This window comes from Schistocerca piceifrons, chromosome 2 (genome assembly GCF_021461385.2).
Source record: "Schistocerca piceifrons isolate TAMUIC-IGC-003096 chromosome 2, iqSchPice1.1, whole genome shotgun sequence".
Lineage (NCBI taxonomy): Eukaryota > Metazoa > Arthropoda > Insecta > Orthoptera > Acrididae > Schistocerca > Schistocerca piceifrons.
Genome location: NC_060139.1, coordinates 1038701127 through 1038724724, shown reverse-complemented (window position 1 = coordinate 1038724724; position 23598 = coordinate 1038701127). Strand labels below are relative to the sequence as shown.

General features: G+C 42.6%; 1 protein-coding gene across 1 annotated transcript in view; it reads left to right on the top strand.

The window, feature by feature from the left end:
• LOC124776109 overlaps positions 1-23598 on the top strand; it is a 195504-nt gene that overhangs the window by 44853 nt on the left and 127053 nt on the right. Inside the window, exon 5 of the mRNA XM_047250950.1 lies at positions 18840-19117. Coding sequence (XP_047106906.1) covers positions 18840-19117 — 278 coding nt within the window. The remainder of the gene's footprint in view (positions 1-18839; positions 19118-23598) is intronic.

Sequence of the window (23598 nt, the reverse complement as noted above, 5' to 3'; positions counted from 1 at the left end):
GTTGAAGACATTTAGTAAATGCGTCACATTCCCCTCAGCAACAGATAATCGATTCGGCGCTGGCTGCATTCTCGTGATGTCGGATGCTGTAAGTTCAAGCTAAGCATTTTTGTTACTGTTTTTGTGGAATGAAAAAAAGTGGTTAAAAAAAGGCTGTTACGTCATAGTACATTATCAGCTGACTGAGAGACCGGTTATGTACTGTTTGCAACACATACACCTTCCTCATTCAGCAAAATAAAGAAACATTAATTAGAAAAAAAATGTGGATTTGCCTGTAAGAAAATTTTCATCACTTTCTACTTGATGAAAGCAAATTATGCTTGAAGCCAGCACTCACTAAATACAACAAACCATATATTGTTTGTTATCTTGGTAATTTTTAGGTTAGTGGTAAGAGAACAGTTTTTCTACGGAATGTCATCCGATGGCAGTTACGTAAGACACAATGCCTTATAATTCAACAACTTTCCTGGTTTTTTAGTGTTATCTGAAGATAAGAGGACCCTAATTGCCGTTATTCAGTTTCCTGCGTATTTTACGGAACCTTTGCGAGTGGGGGGAGTGGTGAATGCGCTACATAATGATTTCCTTGCATGTGTATCTTGAGAGAATTTATCGCATGCCGATCTGTCTGGTTTGCGATAAGCGTCACAGTAGGTATCTGAAAAAACGATTAAGCTTTCAGCTGTGGAAAGTATTCACTGCATAAAGAAGTAACAAACTCTTCACACTATACAATTTCTCTTCTCGCGTCTCTCTGTTTACTACTCCGTTTGCCGGCCGGAGCGGCCGTGCGGTTCTAGGCACTACAGTCTGGAACCGAGCGACCGCTACGGTCGCAGGTTCGAATCCTGCCTCCGGCATGGATGTGTGTGATGTCCTTTGGTTAGTTAGGTTTAATTAGTTCTAAGTTCTAGGCGACTGATGACCTCAGAAGTTAAGTCGCATAGTGCTCAGAGCCATTTGAACTACTCCGTTTGAGAGAGTCATGACATTATGGATCAATGAAAGTAATCTGACTAAGGACCGATCTAAGGCCCAGTCGATGAGGTGTTAAAGTGTATGTTTTGTATACAAGATCGATCACAATTTACAGTGAAAGCTGACACAGGTAGAAGTATATGATAACATAAGCAAAACTGTTACAGCAAACATGGATCCTCGAGTGGGAAAATTTCGGATGGGTGATTACGAGCTGCCTCTGGCTTCAGTACAAATGTTGTCCTAGTTGGCATAACTGTATCTGCGATTAAGTCTCCACTTAACTGCGCTCAGTTTTCAGCACACGATGAATTGTTGATCTTAGGGCGCTTTCTTTTTGCTGGAAATTCTTGACAAAGTTTATTTTCTTGTATTTCAAAAGCAAGTTTTCTAACATATGAGGGTAGTTTTTAAAAGTTCCAGGAACGGAATAGAAGTACGTACATCAGTGAAACTCTATTTTGTTTTTCAATGTAGTCTCCTTGTAGATTAATGCACTTGGTCCAACGACGTTCCAGTGCCTTGACCCCATCTCGAAAATGAGTTTCCTCCAGGCCTGCAAAACAGTTGTCAACTCCGGCAATTAATTCTTCGTTTGAAGTGAATCTTCGTCCACCAAGAAAAATTTTCAGTTTGGGAAGAGATGGAAGTCTGACGGAGACATAACAGGTGAATAAGGCGGGTGTGGCAAGAGTTCATATCTTAGTTCATATAATTTTGCCATGGCAACGGCACATGTTTTTGATCCAGCGTCAAGAGTCGCGGCACCCATCTTGCACATAATTTTTTCATTTCTAATTCTTCAGTTAAAATGTGATATACCCTTTCAGATGACATTTTGCAACCGTGAACAATTTCACGCACTTTCAATCGGCGAACCTCCATGGCCATTTTGTGCACTTTTGCAATGATTTCTGCAATAGTGACACAGCTTGGCCGACCACCGCGCGGATCATCATCTACGCCCTCCCGACCAAATTTAAATTCATTTGACCACTTGGCAACAGTTGAATATGAAGGAGCCGAGTCCCCCAGTGTAGTCTGGAAATCGGCATGAGTGTCCTTTGCTTTCATACCTATCTTTAGGAAGTACTTAATCACTGCTTGAATCTCGATTTTTTCCATCTTTGCAAATCACTACGCGGGAACAACAACAGACCCACGTCGCCGCCACAGCTCTCTTCCAAGAGCACTGACGTGGCACATGATTACAGGCAACAATCCAATGAATATCACGTGAACAGCTCGTTGTGCTAGCGCTGACCTCTCGTGGTGATTCCGAGAACTTTTCAAACCACCCTCGCGCTGACCTCTCGTGGTGATTCCGAGAACTTTTCAAACCACCCTCGTACTTCCCAACGCATTTGTAAGCACTTTTTGGACAACCGTTAAGTAATGTATAAAATGCATATCTGAACTATCAGCCGTTTTTATTTTAAACGCAAACGTCTACCGGGTTCGGTCTTCCACTCTCTTCATGGATGAAGGGTTCAAACGGTTTTAGCCACCATATTGCGTTAGTCATTACTGAAAATATGTAGTGTATGCTAGGAATGTAAGTATATGACACAGGACTTTAAAAGCAAAGTCCTTTGTCATATATTTAAAATCATGGCATAGAAAAATTTGGAAATTTGTGGTAAGGTCTTATGGGACCTAACTGCTGAGGTCATCGGTCCCTAAGCCTACACACTACTTAATCTTACTCCTAAGGACAACACACACATCCATGCCCGGGGGAGGACTCGAACCTCCGACGCGGGGACCCGCATGGACCGTGACAAGGCGCCCTAGACCGCGCGGCTACCCCGCGCGGCTCATGGCATGCACTACGCATTGTAAGTAATGACTAATGCAATGTGGTGGCTTAAACCATTTTAACCCTTCATCCGTGAAGGTGGTCGAAGACCGAAACCGGTAGATGTTTGGGTGTAAAATAAAAACATCTTTTGTAAGCTTCCGAATCCTCTTGAATAGTTATATGTATGTAGCTACTGGTGAAAGGAGATTTCCAAAACTCGGTACTTACCTTAAGTCAACACTTTCGCTAGAAGTATTGTGTGGACTGGCTCAGCTTTAATCACTGAAAGCGATATCTTGAATTCAATAGATCCAGATTTTATTTTGAAGGATTTTACTAAGTTAAAGGCTAGAAAAATATCGATTATGATAATTTTATCCAAGTGAAAAATTGTTGTAACATACGCTGAACACTATAGGAATTGTACAGCTGGTCAGCAACAGCATGAAAAGCTTTTAAGGGTGTTGTAGTGGATGTTGTTCTGAGAATTGATTGTTAAGAAAAAATTCTATACGTTGCGTCGCTTCCGAGTTATTTAGCACTGAAGTTAGCCAACCAGGTCGTTATCCATGCAATTTCAAGGTATGCGGTAATGCACAGGCAGGTATAGGTATCTGAGTTACCACTTGTTCAGATGCTCATTACCGGTTAAAATGTGCCGTTTTCGGAAGTGATAAATTTAGACTGAGTGAGCAAAAGCTGCGTTTATTTGGTATTAGGAAACCAAACGAAGAACAAGTTTGGCGACAAAGCCTCTGGAGGTTGCTTGAATTTAAGCGCGCGACGACAGGATATGCTATCTTTAATGTTAAGTAACTCGGGAACGACGCAACGTATCGAATTGTTTTTTCTTAACAATCATTTCTCAGTAAAGCCTCCCCTGCAACAACCTTACAAGCTTTTCAGTCTTTTTCTGATAACCGTGTGTACGAGACGTCATTAACAGAAAGTTGTCCGCAGCTCGTGCTCGTGCGGTAGCGTTCTCGCTTCCCGCGCCCGGGTTCCCGGGTTCAATTCCCGGTGGGGTCAGGGATTTTCTCTGCCTCGTGATGACTTGGTGTTGTGTGACGTCCTTAGGTTAGTTAGGTTTAAATAGTTCTAAGTTCTAGGGGACTGATGACCATAGATGTTAAGTCCCATAGTGCTCAGAGCAATTTGAACCATTTTTTGAACAGAAAATTTCCATTTCGTATAACACAACAAGTGCATAGTTTACAGAAAAGTTTTGACCATGTTTGTAAGTTTTCGTCTACTTTCATGGCAAATTTTCTAAAATTTAATTAACTACTGGTGAGTTTTTCCTCACATGCAATACACAAATGGTTCAAACGGCTCTGAGTACTATGGGTCTTAACATCTGAGGTCATCAGTCACCTAGACGTACAACTACTTAAACCTAACTAACCTAAGGACATCACACACATCCATGCCCGAGGCAGGATTCGAACCTGCAATACACAGATTATGCAAATAAACAGTTTTGTTTAGCACGACAATATAAAATAAGATAATTTTTTATATATCTGTTGTCGTATCCTGCCCACTCGTCTACTGTAGGGCGCCTAGGAAGCTGTTTTCTCGGATAGCTAGACAACAAGCAAATCTTATTAATGTAGTTTATTACAGAAAGTTAAATTGACAATACTTTGCGTCTTTACAAAATGTCGCAAGCAATGGCGACATGCAAATAATCAATGTCCTTTGGTATATACAATTTCCATGCTAGCAAATAACACAGTTCACAAGTCACGGCTAAAGCGTTGTGGCTGACGGATCGTCTTCTAGTGCAGAGCGGCGCTTATATTCTCTTCGTGTAGATGCCGTTCCAGTCGTCGTGTCGTCCTAGTCAGCGTTCTATTGGCTGGCGTCGTCTCACAGCCTTCTCTGCTGTAACGTTCCAGGACGACGTGCAGGCGCTTCATATTACGCCGAACATGTCACACTTTCGCGATTGAATGTGAAATAATTAGAAAAAAATGATTAAAAAGTTCCGTTATTAAATTAAAAAAAAAAACAGAAATCTCTATACTTAGAGTCTTTCCACTCAGTTAATAGAAAGCACATTTTTACTGAAGCTAGAGCAATGCAATACGTCTTATTCTTTGTGCTTTCTCTAAACGCTTTTAAAGATCTCAGGAATTACCCTAAATGGATGTCAATTTTTTTCTTCTTTTAATATTTATCACTGGAATAAAATTCAGAAATTTTCTGCATCGCAGAAATCATTACTGTCGAAATTCTGACCACCCACGTTACGGTACAAAACAGGAAACATTCTACTTTCTCAAAAATACATGAAAGCCGAGCTCATACGCATGAATTCCGACAATCTCCACTGACGAGTACCATCCTCGAATGAAATAGAAGTGGGGAGATTATGATTCTGATACACTTGATACCCACTTACACGTGAAGTACGGAGCTTGTGCAGTATTTATTTGGTTGTAAGCCACTAATACCCCTAAAGGAGGAGGAGGAGGAGATTACTGTTTAACGTCCCGTCGACAACGAGGTCATTAGAGACGGAGCACAAGCTCGGATTAGGGAAGGTTGGGGAAGGAAATCGGCCGTGCCCTTTCAAAGGAACCATCCCGGCATTTGCCTGAAGCGATTTAGGGAAATCACGGAAAACCTAAATCAGGATGGCCGGACGCGGGATTGAACCGTCGTCCTCCCGAATGCGAGTCCAGTGTGCTAACCACTGCGCCACCTCGCTCGGTTAATACCCCTAAACTCCAGTTCTTTAAAGAATCCAGCTCCTGAGTACAAAACAGCTTCAAACGACTAATTACAAAGTACAAGATTTCTGTTATTTTTGCAATTTAACTGCGAAACTGTAATAAACGAGAAACGTTTTTCGTTGCTGTATTTCATAGACATGTCAGCGACGAAAAGTTTCGAAAAGGACTAAAGTTATGGATAGAATTAGTTGGAAGTTGCAAAGTTCTTTTATTCTCAAATACTGCATGAATAATTTTGGGTAATTTGTGCATCATGAGCTACGCTTTCTGTCGTAACTTATTGTACTAAACCTTTAACGCGAGATTATAACTCTTAATGAACAGATTACGACAGCATTTTAAATGTAATCAGTAACCAGACCAGCACAAAAATGCTAAATTGCTCCTGTTTTAAAAGACTCTGACTGAAAAGTGAAGTACCAAACGCCTCATTCTACGCTTCTCAGCACCTTTAAAAATTTTCCCAAAAATTTTGGCACGATAACATATTTGCGCTCTTTTTTAAAATGAAACTCAAATCTCATTCCACCCCAAGATCACCTAACTGTTACTAGCTCACACACAGTAGTCCAGCGCTGTAAGTCTCTTATACCTATCTACGGCCACTTGCTCATTCCCACTCACTCATTCAGCCCAACCCATTGTCATTATCTCTCTTTGTGTCTCTCTGTCACTGTCTCCTGTCTCACAACCACATCCTCTTTCGTTCTGTCCTACTCTACTACTACTGCATCCTCTCGCTATCATTGTCTCCCTCTGCTCTCTCTTATTGCTACTATCTTAATCATTCTTTCACACTGTTGTTATCTCTTCTCACTCGCACTACGTCTCTCTTCCTCGTTGTCACTGCAGTAGGCTCTGCATCTCATTGTCACTGGCTCTCACGCACTTCCACTCTCTGCTTCTCTTTATTCCTCTACTACTGGTACTGTCTTCTTCACTCTTTTCCTAGCACTGTTCTGTCATTACCAACTATTTTCCACTGTCACTCCCACTGTCTCCTTCGCTCTTTCTATAGCATAAACACTACATGTTGTCTTCCAGTATTTAATACTTTCCAGTCCCTTTCCCACTGACACAGTCTCTGAACCGTGAATTATTTTCAGCCGGCCGCGGTGGTCTAGCGGTTCTAGGCGCGCAGTCCGGAACCGCGCGACTGCTACGGTCGCAGGTTCGAATCCTGCCTTGGGCATGGATGTGTGTGATGTCCTTAGGTTAGTTAGGTTTAAGTAGTTCTAAGTTCTAGGGGACTGATGACCACAGTAGTTAAGTCCCATAGTGCTCAGAGCCATTTGAACCATTTGAATTATTTTCAAAGAATATACTTAAGAATTAATTTTATTTACTAGCGATTCATCAAGAACATTAACACATTTAATCAGACTATGTGAGCGTGGAAGTAGTTGCCAGTGGTTAAATGATGAAAAAAAATCAAATTTCTTTCAACAAATGGAAATTTTATTCCTAAAAGCCTTTTTTTAAACAGATTTAAAATTATAATCAGAAAGCAGCCTCTAAATATCAACTAACAATATATTCAGAGGCAGAAAGAACAAATTTTGACTGTATGAGCTTTCGGGCTGAGAACCTTGCCGCTCCCTTTTGACACGGCCGTAGTCACGACCGCTCACAACAACCTCTGAAAGACTACACTGGTGCAAATCTACAACACACCAGATTACTTTAAACTAAAAATTTTAACAACTCACACCCCAGAGGAGGTATGGAAATGGTACAAAACACTAACATCAAAAGATTAACTTGCCACCGAAGGTGCAACTTGATTTTTTTTTTTTTTTTAAAAAAAGGTCTAACTGCCTAACAAATGCGGACGGGAGGCAGACGAGCAAGCTGGGGACGAGAGACTGACCAAGAAAACAAGTAGAATTTAACAAGTAAATGAAACATCTCACGAATCAGTTCTAATAAACTGCGATTTCTGGCGAAGACCTGGCGCAGCACCCCCAAAACGCTCTCCCGGACCGTCCGTGGCCAGCCGCTTCAACGGACGCAGGAAGTCGCGCCGATCTCCCGTCTCACAGCGTCGCAGCTCGCGTCGTAGGTTGGCTCCTGTTGCTCTCGTGTCAGCCGCGAAGCCACTACCCCTCGCTATACGGCGCGGCCCACTGGACTCACGTGGCGACCTCACATGCGCCGACGCTCAAGACGGACAAGTCATCTTGTGTCCCAGTGCGCGATCGACCAACCGATCGATCCAACCGCGAATGACCATTGCCTGAACAAACTCGAGCAGACTGACGGCCTAACACATACTAGCACTCCGGACGACAGACAGACGCTGACCCGGCTGACCAACTGACCGACCGACCGACTGGCGAGCTCATAGCGCCCCTTAAATGCACGTGAACAGGCAACCTTTCCCCTTTCCCACCAGAGGGAGACACCAAAGCTGCGACTGCCACAGCGGCGCCACCGCCAGAAACGGAGGGCGACTGCTTCACACAACGCGCTGCGGCCCGCGGCACGCTCTTCAAAACAGCAGTTTTTACCACAGCTAAGTCTCCTCTCTCAGCACGAAAGTGTGCTACATTTTTTGCATGCCAAAACTTTTGAGAAAATTTTTAAAAGTACCGAGGAAGACATAACGAGGCAACTGGTAGCCCACTTTTCAGTCAGAGTCTTTTAATAAACAGGAGCAAATTAGCTTTATTATGCTCCAGCAGGAGTATTTTTCACACCTCAGACGGAATTTTACGTGAACAAAAATTTTGCATGTGCTACAAGACTGGGGTTCGAGAACCCTTGTGATGGTAACGGAGACGCTTTACAGCATGTTCCTCCGCGCTACGTCACTTTATAAACTACTCTTTCGCCTCGCATCTATTATTAGATGCGTATTTTACTTGTACAAGTAAGGTGACTTTGAATCACTGTATCTTGGAAATGGATAAAGCTATCAGTAATGTTTTCAAGATTGTTCGAGATTGGGAGCTTAGGAATATATTGTAAAAATTACAGTCGTTTGCAGTGCATAGCGGTCTTGGAATTTTCATCTCGGTTATGGTAAGCAAAAACCATGTTTTTGGAATGTTTTTCGATAAAGCATAAAGATTTTTGAAAACGGGTAGGTGGCACTTCCAGATAAATGCCTAGAGAATACATCGTTTAAAATTTGAACAATTTGCTGCTGTTATTTGTTATTTAGATTTGGCGTCGTACCTGATTTCACCTGTACGAGTAATGTACTTTGAACCTCTGTGTCTCCGAAACGGATAATAATATCAATAACGTTGTAACCTCCCAACAGTTTATTCTATAGCCTTACAATAAATGGGTGACTAACCTCCCAATAAAAATTGTGGCTCACATATGACCTTTTAATAATAACTGACTGTGAACCTAAACTGGTAAATCTGGACTTCACCAATGCTTTGTCATGGCCCGGAAAATTCATTCTGAATAAATTGAATAATCTTACCTCAATGAAGTCGCCGTATAACGAGTATATATCTGCTCCTATAAGAAATTTTTCTGGCAGAGCCCAGTGTAATGCTGGCCACTAGATTTGTTATGTATAAAAAGAAACAATTGATTTTTGTTTGCGATAATAGGGATGACCATGGATAGGAGAAATTAGTAAAATCCTTTAAATTCAGATGAGTAATTGTCAAAAGTTATCTTTATAAGAAAGATTATTATTAAAAGATTTTTTAAAAACATTTACATGGGACTTGATATAACTGTTGTGGCGTAACAAGCTTGCTACGCCACACTGAGAAGGGAGCCGAAAGGCACGAGTACACACACGCCGACTGGCGTCAAGTCTGGAACAGGATACGTTATGACTGCTATAAAGAAAATACGTAGCTTTGGAATATACTTAACTTTTAATCACTCCTTGTGATACATCTCTCTTGACTATACAAATGAGACTCGTAAGATACATGCACTGTTACAATTGGCGTCTTGCTAGGTCGTAGCCATGGACTTAGCAGAAGGCTATTCTAACTGTCTCTCGGCAAATGAGAGGAAAGGCTTCGTCCGTATAGTCGCTAGCAATCTCGTCCGTACAACTGGGGCGAGTCTATATCGTATCTCGAGACCTGCCTTGTGGTGGCGCTCGGTCTGCGATCACACAGTGGCGACACGCGGGTCCGACATGTACTAAATGGACGGCGGCCGATTTAAGCTACCACCTAGCAAGTGTCGTGTCTGGCGGTGACACCACAATAACAATAGTATAAAATCAGTTGTTACAAATTACACATGCGCACGGCTGCTTTTACTTTATACTACATTGTTCATGCACGGCCATCGCTCACCACGTCCGACCCAACCGCCCGACCCCGAGCTGCTACTACTACTGCTGCCAACACAGCTCTCTGGTCTGCGATTCTATTGTAGCTCACATATCGCAGGCAGCGCCTGAGCAATCCATCGAAGTTACATCTGCTCGAGTGCGCTAGCAACAAATTCCTTAGTCATGGACCTCTTAACAACGTTTTCAACGTTGTTTGAGATAGGGATCTTAGGAATATATTTCAAAAATTTCAGCCATTTTCTGTGCGTAGCCTTCTTAGAATCCGCCGCTAGGTTTTGGTGCCCAAAAACCAAGTTTTTCAAGTTATCTCAGGAAACTCCGACAAACTAAATAGTGGCTCCATAAGTGTCTTATACAGGGTGTTACAAAAAGGTACGGCCAAACTTTCAGGAAACATTCCTCATACACAGAGAAAGAAAATATGTTATGTGGACATGTGTCCGGAAACGCTTACTTTCCATGTTAGAGCTCATTTTATTACTTCTCTTCAAATCACATTAATCGTGGAATGGAAACACACAGCAACAGAACGTACCAGCGTGACTTCAAACACTGTTGCAGGAAGTGTTCAAAATGTCCTCCGTTAGCGAGGATACGTGCATTCACCCTCCGTCGCACCGCATCCCTGATGCGCTGATGCAGCCCTGGAGAATGGCGTATTGTATCACAGCCGTCCACAACACGAGCACGAAGAGTCTCTACATTTGGTACCGCGGCTGCGTAGACGAGAGCTTTCAAATGCCCCCATAAATGAAAGTCGAGAGGGTTGTGGTCAGGGGAGCGTGGAGGCCACGGAATTGGTCCGCCTCTACCAATCCGCCGGTCACCGAATCTGTTGTTGAGGAGCGTACGAACACTTTGACTGAAATGTGCAGGAGCTCCATCGTGCGTGAACCACATGTTGTGTCGTACTTGTAAAGGCACATGTTCTAGCAGCACAGGTAGAGCATCCCGTATGAAATCATGATAACGTGCTCCATTGAGCATAGGTGGAAGAACATACTGACGAAACTAAAATGAGCTCTAACATGGAAATTAAGCATTTCTGGACACATGTCCACATAACATCTTTCCTTTATTTGTGTGTGAGGAATGTTTCCTGAAAGTTTGGCCGTACCTTTTTGTAACACCCTGTATAGAGCACATATAATGCAAAAGGAAGCAAGCGGTTTGGTCCATTTGCCTAAGCTGGAGGACGTGTGAAATAGCCAAACTTCGACTCTGTACTGTAGATTAGTTACAGTAAGACAATCCTTATGTTGAGTATACAAATTGTCCTTGTCCTGTTCGAAACACTTGGCTCTACCTTACTATCACCACTAAACCCGAAGGTATGAGCCGAAGAAAAATTACGTTTTTATGTGAGGCGTTTTGGAACATATTGCGAGGGGCACTCAGTAAGTAATGCAAAACATTTTTTTTTCTATAATGAGGTTGGCTTCATTTAAGATTCCAATACAACATACTATTCCCGACTTTTTGGCTATAAAACTCTATTTTTCAACATAATTGCAGTTTAATGCGACCGCTTTACGCCACCTTTCTGGGAAAACCTATATGCCTCTTGCCCTATGGTAGCACTCTGCTGGTCGACGTCGGAGCCATCGTCTTGTTGCATCAACAACCTCCCCATCATCCACTTGCTGCTTCCCGCCGAGTGCATCCTCCATTGGGCCAAGCAGATGGAACTCGGAAGGTGCGAGATCCGGGCACACACCTTTAAGTATGGAGCAGTGTGTCAGCACTACCAACAGAGACATCCACTAATGCATCAGGGTATTTGGCTGTGATACGTATAAAACCTCGGATGAGAGTGTCCGCACGTTCGACATTGCAGGAGTCACAGCTGTGTGCAGATGGCCGGCACGCGGTAGACTCCTCGCCCAACGACTCATCGTGTTTTTGTTCACTGCCTGCTCTCCATAGACACTCTGCAAGCGCCTGTTTTGCCGCTAAAAGAAACTAAATGACAGCCCTCTGCTTGGAACACAGCTCCGTTACGGGCGCCATTTTGAAGGCTACGCATAACGCCTCTATCTTCCGGAATTTCGTGAAACTATATGGGCTGAAGCGGGAATTCCGCGAAGTCCCACAACAAATTAGGCCTTTTTTCAACCGGGATAGGCCTAGAAAAAATGTGTTGCGTAACATATTTGAGCTGTGTTGGGCTTATATTATGCGTTGGTTTAAACCTTGGCATCTATTCTGTGTTTGATTTTCCTCGGTTATTGCGATTATGCTGTTGTTCTCTCTCTCCGTGAGAGGCAGCAGCGGTGTGTATCGATATTCTCACCTCATACTATCTTGTCTGGTGCTTATAGTTTCCGGCTGTGCTGTGTGAGAGCAGTCGATCGGTTGGCGTGGAGCAGCGAGGAAATGTCTGCCTGGCGTAGTTTGGCCGGGCCTGCTGGTGGTCTCTACACAGTGTCGGAGTGTGTGGAGGTTGTTCCCGTTGCTACGAGGTTCGTGGCTCACTGAGCCTGGGCACGAAAGTTGAGTTTGGGTTTAATTTACCAGCAAGTCAAGACTGTTCACATTGTCCCGTTTGGTTCTCGTTGTTGGCTAATGGGACATTCCCGTGAACAACAACGTGTGTGTTCGAGTTGGCGAAGGTTTAGCCACCGCCTGGTGGAGTCTAACTGTATTTTCTTATTTGCAATTGAAGTGCACCAGCGGAATTTTCTGCCTTGTGGTCGTTAACGTTCCGGTTACCTGCCCTGGCCGTTAACATAAATTCAGGCAATGTCCTTTCCTCACCGTGTTGTCGCTGTCCAGCACGGTGTGTAGTCTGACAGCTTAACGTATGCTTGGTTGTGGGCGTCCATGATTAGATTAGATTAGATTAGATTAATACTAGTTGCATAAATCATGAATACAACACTTCGTAATGATGTGGAACGTGTCAGGTTAATAAAAGATGTCTGTACAAGGTATTACATTACACAAAATATTGCATGACGCTAATGTTTAAGTTGTTTTTTTTTCCTTAATTTATATCTAAAAATTCAGCCAATGAGTAGAAGGAGTTGTCATCTAGAAATTCTTTTAATTTATTTTTAAATGTTGGTTGGCTATCTGTCAGGCTTTTGATGCTGTTTGGTGGGTGACCAAAGACTTTTGTGGCAGCATAATTTACCCCTTTCTGTGCCAAAGTCAGATTTAATCCTGCATAGTGAAGATCATCCTTTCTCCTGGTGTTATAGCTATGCACACTGCTATTGCTTTTGAACTGGGTTGGATTATTAACAACAAATTTCATAAGTGAATATATATACTGTTAGGTTACTGTGAGGGTCCCTAGATCCTTAAATAGATGTCTACAGGATGACCGTGGGTGGGCTCCAGCAATTATTCTGATTACACGTTTTTGAGCAATGAATACTTTTCTACTCAACGATTAATTACCCCAGAATATGATGCCATACGAAAGCAGTGAATGAAAGTAGGCATGGTAAGCTAATTTACTGAGATTATTATCACCAAAATTTGCAATAACCCTAATAGCATACGTAACTGAACTCAGACGTTTCAGCAGACCATCAATGTGTTACTTCCAGTTTAACCTCTCATCAATGGACACACCTAAAAATTTTGAAAATTCTACCTTAGCTGCAGACTTCTGTTCAAAGTCTATATTTATTACTGGAGTTGTGCCATTTACTGTACGGAACGTATATACTGTGTTTTATCAAAATTTAAAGAGAGTCCGTTTGCTGAGAACCACTTAATAATTTTGTAAAAAACATCATTTACAATTACATCACTTAGTTCTTGGTTTTTGGATGTTATTACTATACTTGTATCATCAGCAAAAAGAACTAACTTTGCATCTTCATCAGTGTGGAATGGTAAGTCATTAATGTATATCAAGAACAGTAAAGACCGAACCCTGTGGGACCCCGTACTTGATAGCCCCCCAGTTTGAGGAATCAGCTGTTGTTTTAACATTACATGAACCACTTATTTCAACTTTCTGCATTCTTCCAGTTAAGTATGAATTAAACCATTTGTGCACTGCCCCCCTCAAACCATAATGATGTAGCTTATCTAAAAGAATTCCATGATTTACACAATCAAAGGCCTTTGAGAGATCACAAAAAATACCAATGGGTGATGTCCGGTTATTCAGAGCATTTAATATTTGATCATTGAAAGCATGTATAGCATTTTCCGTTGAAAAGCCTTTCTGAAAACCAAACTGACATTTTGTTAGTACTTTATTTTTACAAATATGGGAGGCTACTCTTGAATACATTACTTTCTCAAAAAATTTTCATAGAGCTGTCAGAAGAGAGATTGGACGGTAGTTGTTGACATCCGACGTATCCCCCTTTTTATGCAATGGTTTTACAATGGCATATTTCAGTCTATCGGGAAAAACACCCTGCCCCAAAGAGCTATTACATACGTGGCTGAGAATCCTATTTATCTGTGGGGAACAAGCTTTAAGTACCTTGCTGGAAATGCCATCAATTCCGTAAGAGCTTTTACTTTTCAGTGAGTTTATTATTTTACTGATTTCAGAGGGAAAGGTTGGTGGAATTACAGTTGTTTCAAACTGCACAGGTATGGCCTCTTCTATTAGTAGCCTTGCCTCTTCTAGTGAAGATCTAGATCCTATTTTCTCCACAACATTTAAAAAATGATTATTGAAAATTTTTCAATTTCTGATTGTGTTTTAGTACACTTGTCATTCAGTTTTATGGCACTAAAGTCTTCCTGTGCTCTTCGTTGCCCTGTTTCCCTTCCAAACTGCTTTAATTTTATTATCAGAGTTACTGATCTCAAACATGATACACATGCTTCTGGACTTCTTAATAACTTTTCTTAGTACCGCACAATAGTTTTTATAATATTGAACAATTTCAGGGTCAGTACTCCCTCTTGCTGTTAGATACAGCTCTCTTTTACGGTTTCAAGATATTCCTATTCCTTTAGTTAGCCAAGGTTTTTTATATGTTTTCTTGGAATTATGTGTAACTATTTTCTTGGGAAAACAATTTTCAAATACCCTTAAAAATGTATCGTGAAATAAGTTATATTTCAAGTTTGCATCGGGTTCCTTATACACTTCATCCCAGTCTAGCTGCTGTAGGCTTTCCCCAAAGTTTGCAATATTTATATTGTTAATTGAACGCACTGCTTTGAAATTCTGATTTGATATACTGCATGGAGCTATGTCATGTACTGTAACTAGCTGTGCACCATGATCTGAAAGACCATTCTCAACAGGATAAGCATTTATGTCCTTAAACTTATCGTGGTCTATAAAAAAGTTATCTATCAATGTCCTGCTGTTCTTTGTTATTCGAGTAGGAAAATCAATGACGGAGCTCAAATTGAAAGAACTGAGTAATACTACAAGGTCATTCTTCCTATTACACTCATTCAGGGAATCAACATTGAAATCCCCACAAATGATAATTTGCTTCCCCCTGTCTAACAGATAGCACAACAAAGCATCCAAGTTTTCTAGAAATAGCTGGAAATTCCCTGAGGGGGACATATACACTGTTACAATTATGAAAGTGCCATCATTTAGTTTTAGTTCAGTGGCACATGCTTCCATATATTGCTCTACACAAAATTTTTTAGTTTCTAAATTTTTTACACTGTGTAAGCTTTTGACATATATGGCAACTCCTCCTCTCATCCTATTATCTCTACTTACATGTGCAGCTAATTTGTACCCATTGATGCTAATCTTTTGCATATCTGTGACAATGTGATGCTCAGACAGGCATAGTACATCTATTACATTCTCAGTTTCTATATCTTCTAAACAAAGCAGAAGCTCATCACTTTGATTCTTAAATCTGTCAGGCTTTTGATGCTGTTTGGTAGGTGACCAAAGACTTTTGTGGCAGCATAATTTACCCCTTTCTGTGCCAAAGTCAGATTGAACCCTGCATGGTGAAGATCATCCTTTCTCCTGGTTACGTTTTACGTTTTGGACTGAACTCCTGATTGTGTGCTGGTCGAGTGGAGCGCAAGTTACCTTATCGGTGGGTCCGTTGACTGTCTGTTGGTTGGGTTGTCGTCGGATCGAGAATGGTCGGACCGACAGCCTGTCTCATCTAACAAGGAGACGGCACGACCGTGGGGTCGGGGATTTGTCCACAATTTTGTGTGGTGAAAGAGGACCCCTAACAACTCACGTGGTTAAAATATTAGGACGCACTACCCGGAAAATCCCGTGAAAAATCGATCCAAAGTTTCTTAGGTGCCTTGTAAGTATAAGATGTTAGTACACTGCTATGCCGTTGCCGGCACGGTAGCTCAGCGTGTTCGGTCAGAGGGTTAACTGCCCTCTGTAATAAAAAAAACAGTTAATGGATCAACTGTAACGGGTGTCTTGTGACGTCCGCCCCGAGCAGATACAACGAACCAAGAGCGAACAAAAAGAGATTTTTTAAAAAAAAAAAAAAAAAAAAAACCAACCGCAGTTTGGCCTCGGTGTTTAGGGCTCGGATTCTTACGCCAGAGGTCTCGTGTTCGATTCCTCCTCTGGCACTTTTTTTTCTTCTGTTTCATTTTCTTTGGTTATTCCACCAATTATTCAGAAAGTTTCGCAAACCTACATTATCTTTAACAAATTAGTTATATTATTGAATAAAAATTATTTTCTTTTTGTCCAACAACACAATTCATGGCGGTGGTTTTTCCATTTTTCGTTGTAAATTATATGAGGAGAAACATTGCCTGTTTAATCAGAATAACAAAATCGATTGGGAAACATTCAATTTTTATACATATAATAATTATAAACAAGAACCGCAGTGGTAATTATCGTAAAAACAAACAAAGCAATAATTTTTGCGACATCTTGCGCAACATATAAAAGCGGATTTTTTTACAATCACAGGGCGTTTGCAATAAATCTGTACAAAAACATGCCCCATTAACATTTACGAAAATGTTTCGAGTTTCTGACAATTTTGAGGCAATCCAGGCATATTAAATCATGTCTCGGAATATTGGTGACGATAATTGATGGTGAATTTCACGATTCTCCTGTAACAATGCGGTGCAATTTTGCAAACAACAGAAGAAAAAAAAGTGCCGGAGGAGGAATCGAACCCGAGACATCTGGCGTAATGTTCCGAGCGCTAACCATGTACGCCAGACGGGGCCACGACAATGGATTAACATTTTATGGTCATAAGGCACCTAAGAAACTTTGGATCGATTTTTCTCGGGATTTTCCGAGTAGTGCGTCCTAATATTTCAACCACGTGAGGTGTTAGGGGTCCTCTTTCACCACACAAAATTGTGGACAAATCCCCGACCCCACGGTCGTGCCGTCTCCTTGTAAGTGATCGTTAGTATTTCAAGTGCTGGCCGACCCTCGAAACTTCTGAGCGCCGTTAGCTGCACTGCCTTTTCTTATTTTCTATTGTGTATATTTCTATGGTTCATAGCCAATGGTTTTGAATTAAAGTTGAATTGTTTTTAGTGGTGTTGTTAAGTTATGGGTCTTCAACCATTTTAAAGTTAAAGTTCCTTGCTTGTCAAGTGTTCGATTATTTGGTCCTTCAGTCTTATTAATATATTGTTTAAAGGTAAAGCCTTGGGCCTTCTGCCTACTAAAAATTATTTTGTGTTTTAAGGCATGAACCTTCAGCCATTTTAAAATTAAAGTTCCTTGCTTGTCAAGTGTTACAATGTTTGGGGCCTTGAGCCTAATTTAAGATAACGTCTTCTACCTTGTGTTTTTTATTTAATTTTACCTTGAGTCTTAAATCATGGGCCTTCAGCCGTCTTTAAATTAAGGTTGTTGCTTTTCACGTGTTAGATTTTTGGGCCTTCAGCCAAATTATAGAACTTACTTAATATGAGGCCTACCTTCTAAATATTCTCATTGGTGTCTGAATTTTGAGTTAATGGCTTTTAGCCTTTTTTTTAAAATTATAGTGGTTGTTCCCTTAAGGCATAAGATAATGTGGCGTATTCAGCCGATAACTAAGTTCAAGAATTTGTACTTTAATGTTTGGTCAAATAAATAAAGTTACATGAGTTCGAGTGTAACTGACAGCCGCTCATTTTCGTCCCCTTTCCACAACTCCAACCACCTGTCCTGTCCTGCGAGTTTAGCAGGGCGTATCAATATTGAACGTCGTTCGTAGGTAGCACACCGATGAAGTACTGAAAATCAAGTATTTGTTGCTCTTGGAAACTATTAGAAAGGGAATCCACATCTGGAGCCGGTAACCGGGCGACAGGTTACGCCGTTTGGTGACGCTGTTAACAGTGTTATAAGCCTCAACGCACATCTTGAATGATCAATAATTCAAAAACAGACATAATTTCTGATGGGATAGCAGCAATCAGTCATTGTATAATGTTACTTATAATCCGTCTTGATTGCAAAACTTTTTTATTCTTACGGCCGGTTTCGGTTCATTCAGAACCATCTTCAGATCTGATAATTCAGTTACAGGATTAACCCGTCCAAATCCAGCAACTTTCACATGTTTCGGTTCATTCAGAACCATCTTCAGATCTGATATTACAATTACAGGAGTAACCCGTCAAAATCCAGCAACTTTCACATGCATGTAACTGAAATATAAGATCTGAAGATGGTTCTGAATGAACCGAAACCGGCCATATGAATAAAAAAAATTTGCATTCAAGGCGGATTATAAGTAACATAATTCGAAAACAGTCTTAATCGCATTTATTATTATTATTATACCGCCAACCGGTTTCAACCCGACGTAGGGGTCATCTTCTGGGCGTTTACACCATTGGTCGACTGCTGGTGGTGTCACTCCTGTCTACATAGTTTCCTGCCGTTATGTTGACAGGAGTGACATCACCAGCAGTCGACCAATGGTGTAAACGCCCAGAAGATGACCCCTACGTCGGGCTGAAACCGGTTGGCGGTATAATAATAAATGCGATTAAGACTTTTGTAATTATTGATTAATCATACTAATCTCTGCTTCTCTCCACAACCACGTTGTCCAAAACACCCTGAATGGATCACAGCAGCTGTGAGGCGTGTCCGGCGTGTCTGGTGTTGCAGCACGACGGGGTGCCGGGAGCGCGGTGTGGTGAACGACACACGCGGCGCCGTGTCGGCGGGCACGGTGGTGGCCGCGCTGTGCGCCGCCTCGCAGCCGCAGACGGTCAGCCTGCGAGACCTGCTGGCGTCGGCGGCGGAGGCGGGGCTGGCGCCCGTGCTGTCCGCCGGCACCTCGGCCGTCGCGCCGCGGGACCGCGAGAAGCTGGAGAGCCTCAAGGCGTACTCCGACATGGGCAGCGCCGCCGCCGTAGACAGCCTCTGGGCCAGCACGCTCGCCGGTACGGTATCTCCACCACTCCGCTCCCTGCAAGCGTGTTCTTACGGCCACCTCAAAGTGTCTACTGCGACCGCAATTTTAACGTGACGCAGCTCTCGGGTCTATAATAACACTTATCTTAACGTGACAACCTGCTTGTGTCCAGAGTAATACCTGCAATAATGTGACCACAGTAACAGCTGTTTTAATGTGACCACCTGCTAGTCTCCACAGCAATACCTGTATTAACGTGACCACAGTAACACCTGTTTTAATGGGACCACCTGCTAGTGTCTACAGTAACTACCATTTTAATGTGACCACCTGCTAGTATCCACAGCAATACCTGCATTTATGTGACCACAGTAACAGCTGTTTTAATGGGACCACCTGCTAGCGTCCACAGTACCTACCATTTTAATGTGACCACCTGCTAGTCTCCACAGCAATACCTGTATTAACGTGACCACAGTAACACCTGTTTTAATGGGACCACCTGCTAGTGTCTACAGTAACTACCATTTTAATGTGACCACCTGATAGTGTCCACAGCAATACCTGCATTAATGTGACCACAGTAACAGCTGTTTTAATGGGACCACCTGCTAGCGTCCACAGTACCTACCATTTTAATGTGACCACCTGCTAGTCTCCACAGCAACACCTGTATTAACGTGACCACAGTAACACCTGTTTCAATAGGACCACCTGCTAGTGTCTACAGTAACTACCATTTTAATGCGACCACCTGATAGTGTCCACAGCAATACCTGCATTAATGTGACCACAGTAACACCTGTTTTAATGGGACCACCTGTTAGTGTCTACAGTAACTACCATTTCAATGTGACCACCTGCAAGTGTCCACAGTAATATATGTATTAACTTGACCACAGTAACACCTGTTTTAGTGGGACCACCTGTTAGTGTCTACAGTAACTACCATTTTAATGTGACCACCTGCAAGTGACCACAGTAATACATATATTAACGTGACCACAGTAATACCTGTTTTAACGGGACCACCTGCAAGTGTTCACAGTAACAACCGTTTTAAAGTGACCAAATGCCAGTGTACACATTAACACCAATTTTAACGTGACCACTTGCTAGTGTCCACAGTAACTGTTGTGATCAAGCGAAAACACTTTCGTCTGGCCACAACTGTGCGTTCTTTGAGTACCGTGGGAGATGCTACATCAAACCAGAACACGTGAAGTATTAGTTCACTTTATTACATAAAGGAATAAAAGATTTTTTTAAGTTTGACACACTCCTTTGCCTCAGGAATACTGAGTGATTTACAACTATCTTGGCCTAACAAAGCATCACTTGATGCACTAACTAACAAACAATATTCAGTATTAACAACGCTACAAGTTCATCTCAAACTTTAACTACTTGTTGCTCCTAGGCGATGATGTTGGCTGCTCTAGCTGAGATCTCGAACTGGCGCAGAAATCTAGCTAGCCTGACACTTATTGACCTCAGTGTGAGGGCGCTGCTGTGCTGAGAAGGGATTTGTGGTCTTCATGAGCGGCACTCACATATCGTTCTGCATTGCACCGAGCCCTCACGAATGACTGTGGCACAGATTCACGTTGCCGACTTTGGTGTGGCAATGCGAGCTCTGTACAGCACAGTAACACCTGTTTCAAGTTGACCACCTGCTAAAGTCCACAGTAACATCTGTTTTAACGTGACCACCTGCTAGTGTCCACAGTAACTACGGTTTGAACGTGACCGCATGCAAATATCAACAGTAACTACCGTTTTACCGTCACCACCTGCTAGTGTCCATCTCAACAGTAACTGGCGTTTTACTGTGACACCTGCTAGTGACTGTAGTAACCACCATTTTTTTCAATCTGACACCCTCCTAGTGCGCACAGTGATCCCTGTTATAAAGTGAATTCCTGGTGTTATCAAAAGTAACACGTCTTTCAATGTGACCCCTTCCTAGTGGCTAGTGTCCACATTAATCACCCTTATGAAGCTAATATCTATGGTAGCCCCTTGATTTTGTATGATCACCTGCTAATGTCTGCAGCGACACCTGTTTTTAATGTAGCACCTTCTAATATCGAAAGTGATTACCGTTTTCTAACTTGTTGCCACGTTTGGCAACTACTGTACAGTAAAACACATTACAATGTGCTCACCTCATCACATCCACAGTAATCCCTATTTTAACGTAACAACCTATTAATGTCCACCATAACCGCTGTTTCAACGTGACTGAAGTGGCCCATCGAGGACTTGGTAAGTAGTAACTCACTCCAGATAGATAAGGAATAAAATGTTAAATAATAAGAACATAAAACCAAATTTAACTATTCTGTACCAAACTGCTGTTTGTGACTGTAACTATCTCTGTTCGAGCACTTAAGCACTTCAGCAGAAATTTCACTGACTCTAAACAGGCAGAAGTCTATGCCCTGAAGGATGACAGTTAAGGGCGGTTGTCCAAGAACACAACACAGTAATTTACAGCCGAATAGAGAAGTTCTGGTGGCAGAGCTTCGTGAGCTCATGAGGTCACATCGTAGCATGGGCGCAGACGGCTAGTGGCTCGAGGTAGGCTCCGTTGGTTCCCTCTTCTGGCGAGAAGACTTAGACTGCTGGATAGTGGCGTTTTGGCGCCTTCAATACGGTGCCGTCAGAAGAACTGGTCGCGGACTAGCCCACCTGTTGTTGAGGCCAGTGACCTGGGGCTGTACCGGTAGCGTCTTGATTTGGCGTTGACAGCATTCCATGCTGTTGTCGCCCACAACTGGTGTTGTTTTGGTTCTCGTTGCCGAGGCCCCTAAGATATTGTGTATCGGCAACCCGTGATGCTGCCCCGCTATATTGGCGTGCTATATGCCTAGACACAACAGTGAGCACCCGCTTGTGTCCATAGTAACACCTGTTTTAACGTGGCCAGCTGCTAGCGTCCATAATAATCCCCGTTTTAATGTGACCAACTGATAATGTTGACAGTAACTCTCGTTTAATGTGGTTACCTACTAGTATCCACAATAACTACTGTTCTAACGTGATCACGTTGCAGTGTCCACAGTAAACCTCATATGCAACACTGACAGAGGAGCTAGATGAGGCGTAAGTTGTTTATTTCTCTTTCATAGGTTGACAGCACTGGCTCAGCAGTGATGCGACTTCACATATTGTTCTTGTACACAACCCGTGTCGGGTCAGCGAATAGCTCTATCCCTAGTGATTTCAGAGAATTTTATTCGCAGTGCCACATTCTCTGTATCCGCCGAGGAACAAATGGGTGGAATGATACGTTTTTTGTTGTTCTTTGAAGTAACTACAGTTGCAGAGAGTATCGCAAAATGCTTCATTATGATGACGGGCCCCCTCGTGAACATAAATTTTACGAGGGGAGCGTTTGAGAAAGCTACGCAGTACGAAAATGGTAAGGGATACCATGGCAGCTGACCCACTGATTCGTGGCGATTGTCCGTTCAGAACTATTAACAATGCGCATGAGTTGAACATTAGGCACGATTCAACACTTTGAATCGACCCTGAACCTCATATCTATCGTGAAGTTTATGCTCATAGGGTACCACGGCAACTGTTTGACAAAAGTAAACATGAACGTCTGGTAACGTCGAAATCACATTTAAGGCATTTTCGAAAGGAAAAAGGTTTTCTCAGTCGCGTAGTATCCATTGATGACACGTGGGTAAATCACTACGAACTAAAGAGGACGCGTAGAATGTTCCCTTTCATTGGTTATTCAGTCTTTTTCTCATGATTACTTCTCCACTGGCAGTCTGAATGGGTGCTCATCCGGAATCTTTTGCCAATGCGAAATTAACATGACACTATTTCAATTACTGGCCCCATGTCCTGCAGATACATATTACGTGTCCTTAATGCAATGGTTTTCATTGCCTTCTGTATCCTCATGCAGTTGGTCACTGTTGATTGTTTCGCCTTTCAGGGCTAGTTTCCCACCCTACGACAAGAGGATGTCCCAAACCTCTGTCCACCATTCTGCCCTCTTTGGCAAGGCAGTTAGGAGAAAGACTTCCTTGTACTAGAAGTCTTCACCCACCATTGCCGATTATTTTTGTTCAAAACTGACTACCCGGCGTAGCCTGAGCTTGTATTTACTCCAGTTCTACTAGTCCATCTCGTCCTTTCAGCCCTCTCTATCCGTCTCTTTCACTCCCTTCTTGGTCCTTCTCTTATTCGCCCACCTCTCCCTCCACATCCTCCGTCCCCCATTCTCTGTCCACCTCCTACACCTCTATCCCTACCTCTGCTACTCCCCACTCTATCTGTCCATCTGCTCGTTCTCCCTCTGCGCATCAGCTCCATCCCTTCTGACCGCATCTCGTGGTCGTGCGGTAGCGTTCTCGCTTCCCACGCCCGGGTTCCCGGGTTCGATTCCCGGGGGGGTCAGGGATTTTCTCTGCCTCGTGATGGCTGGGTGTTGTGTGCTGTCCTTAGGTTAGTTAGGTTTAAGTAGTTCTAAGTTCTAGGGGA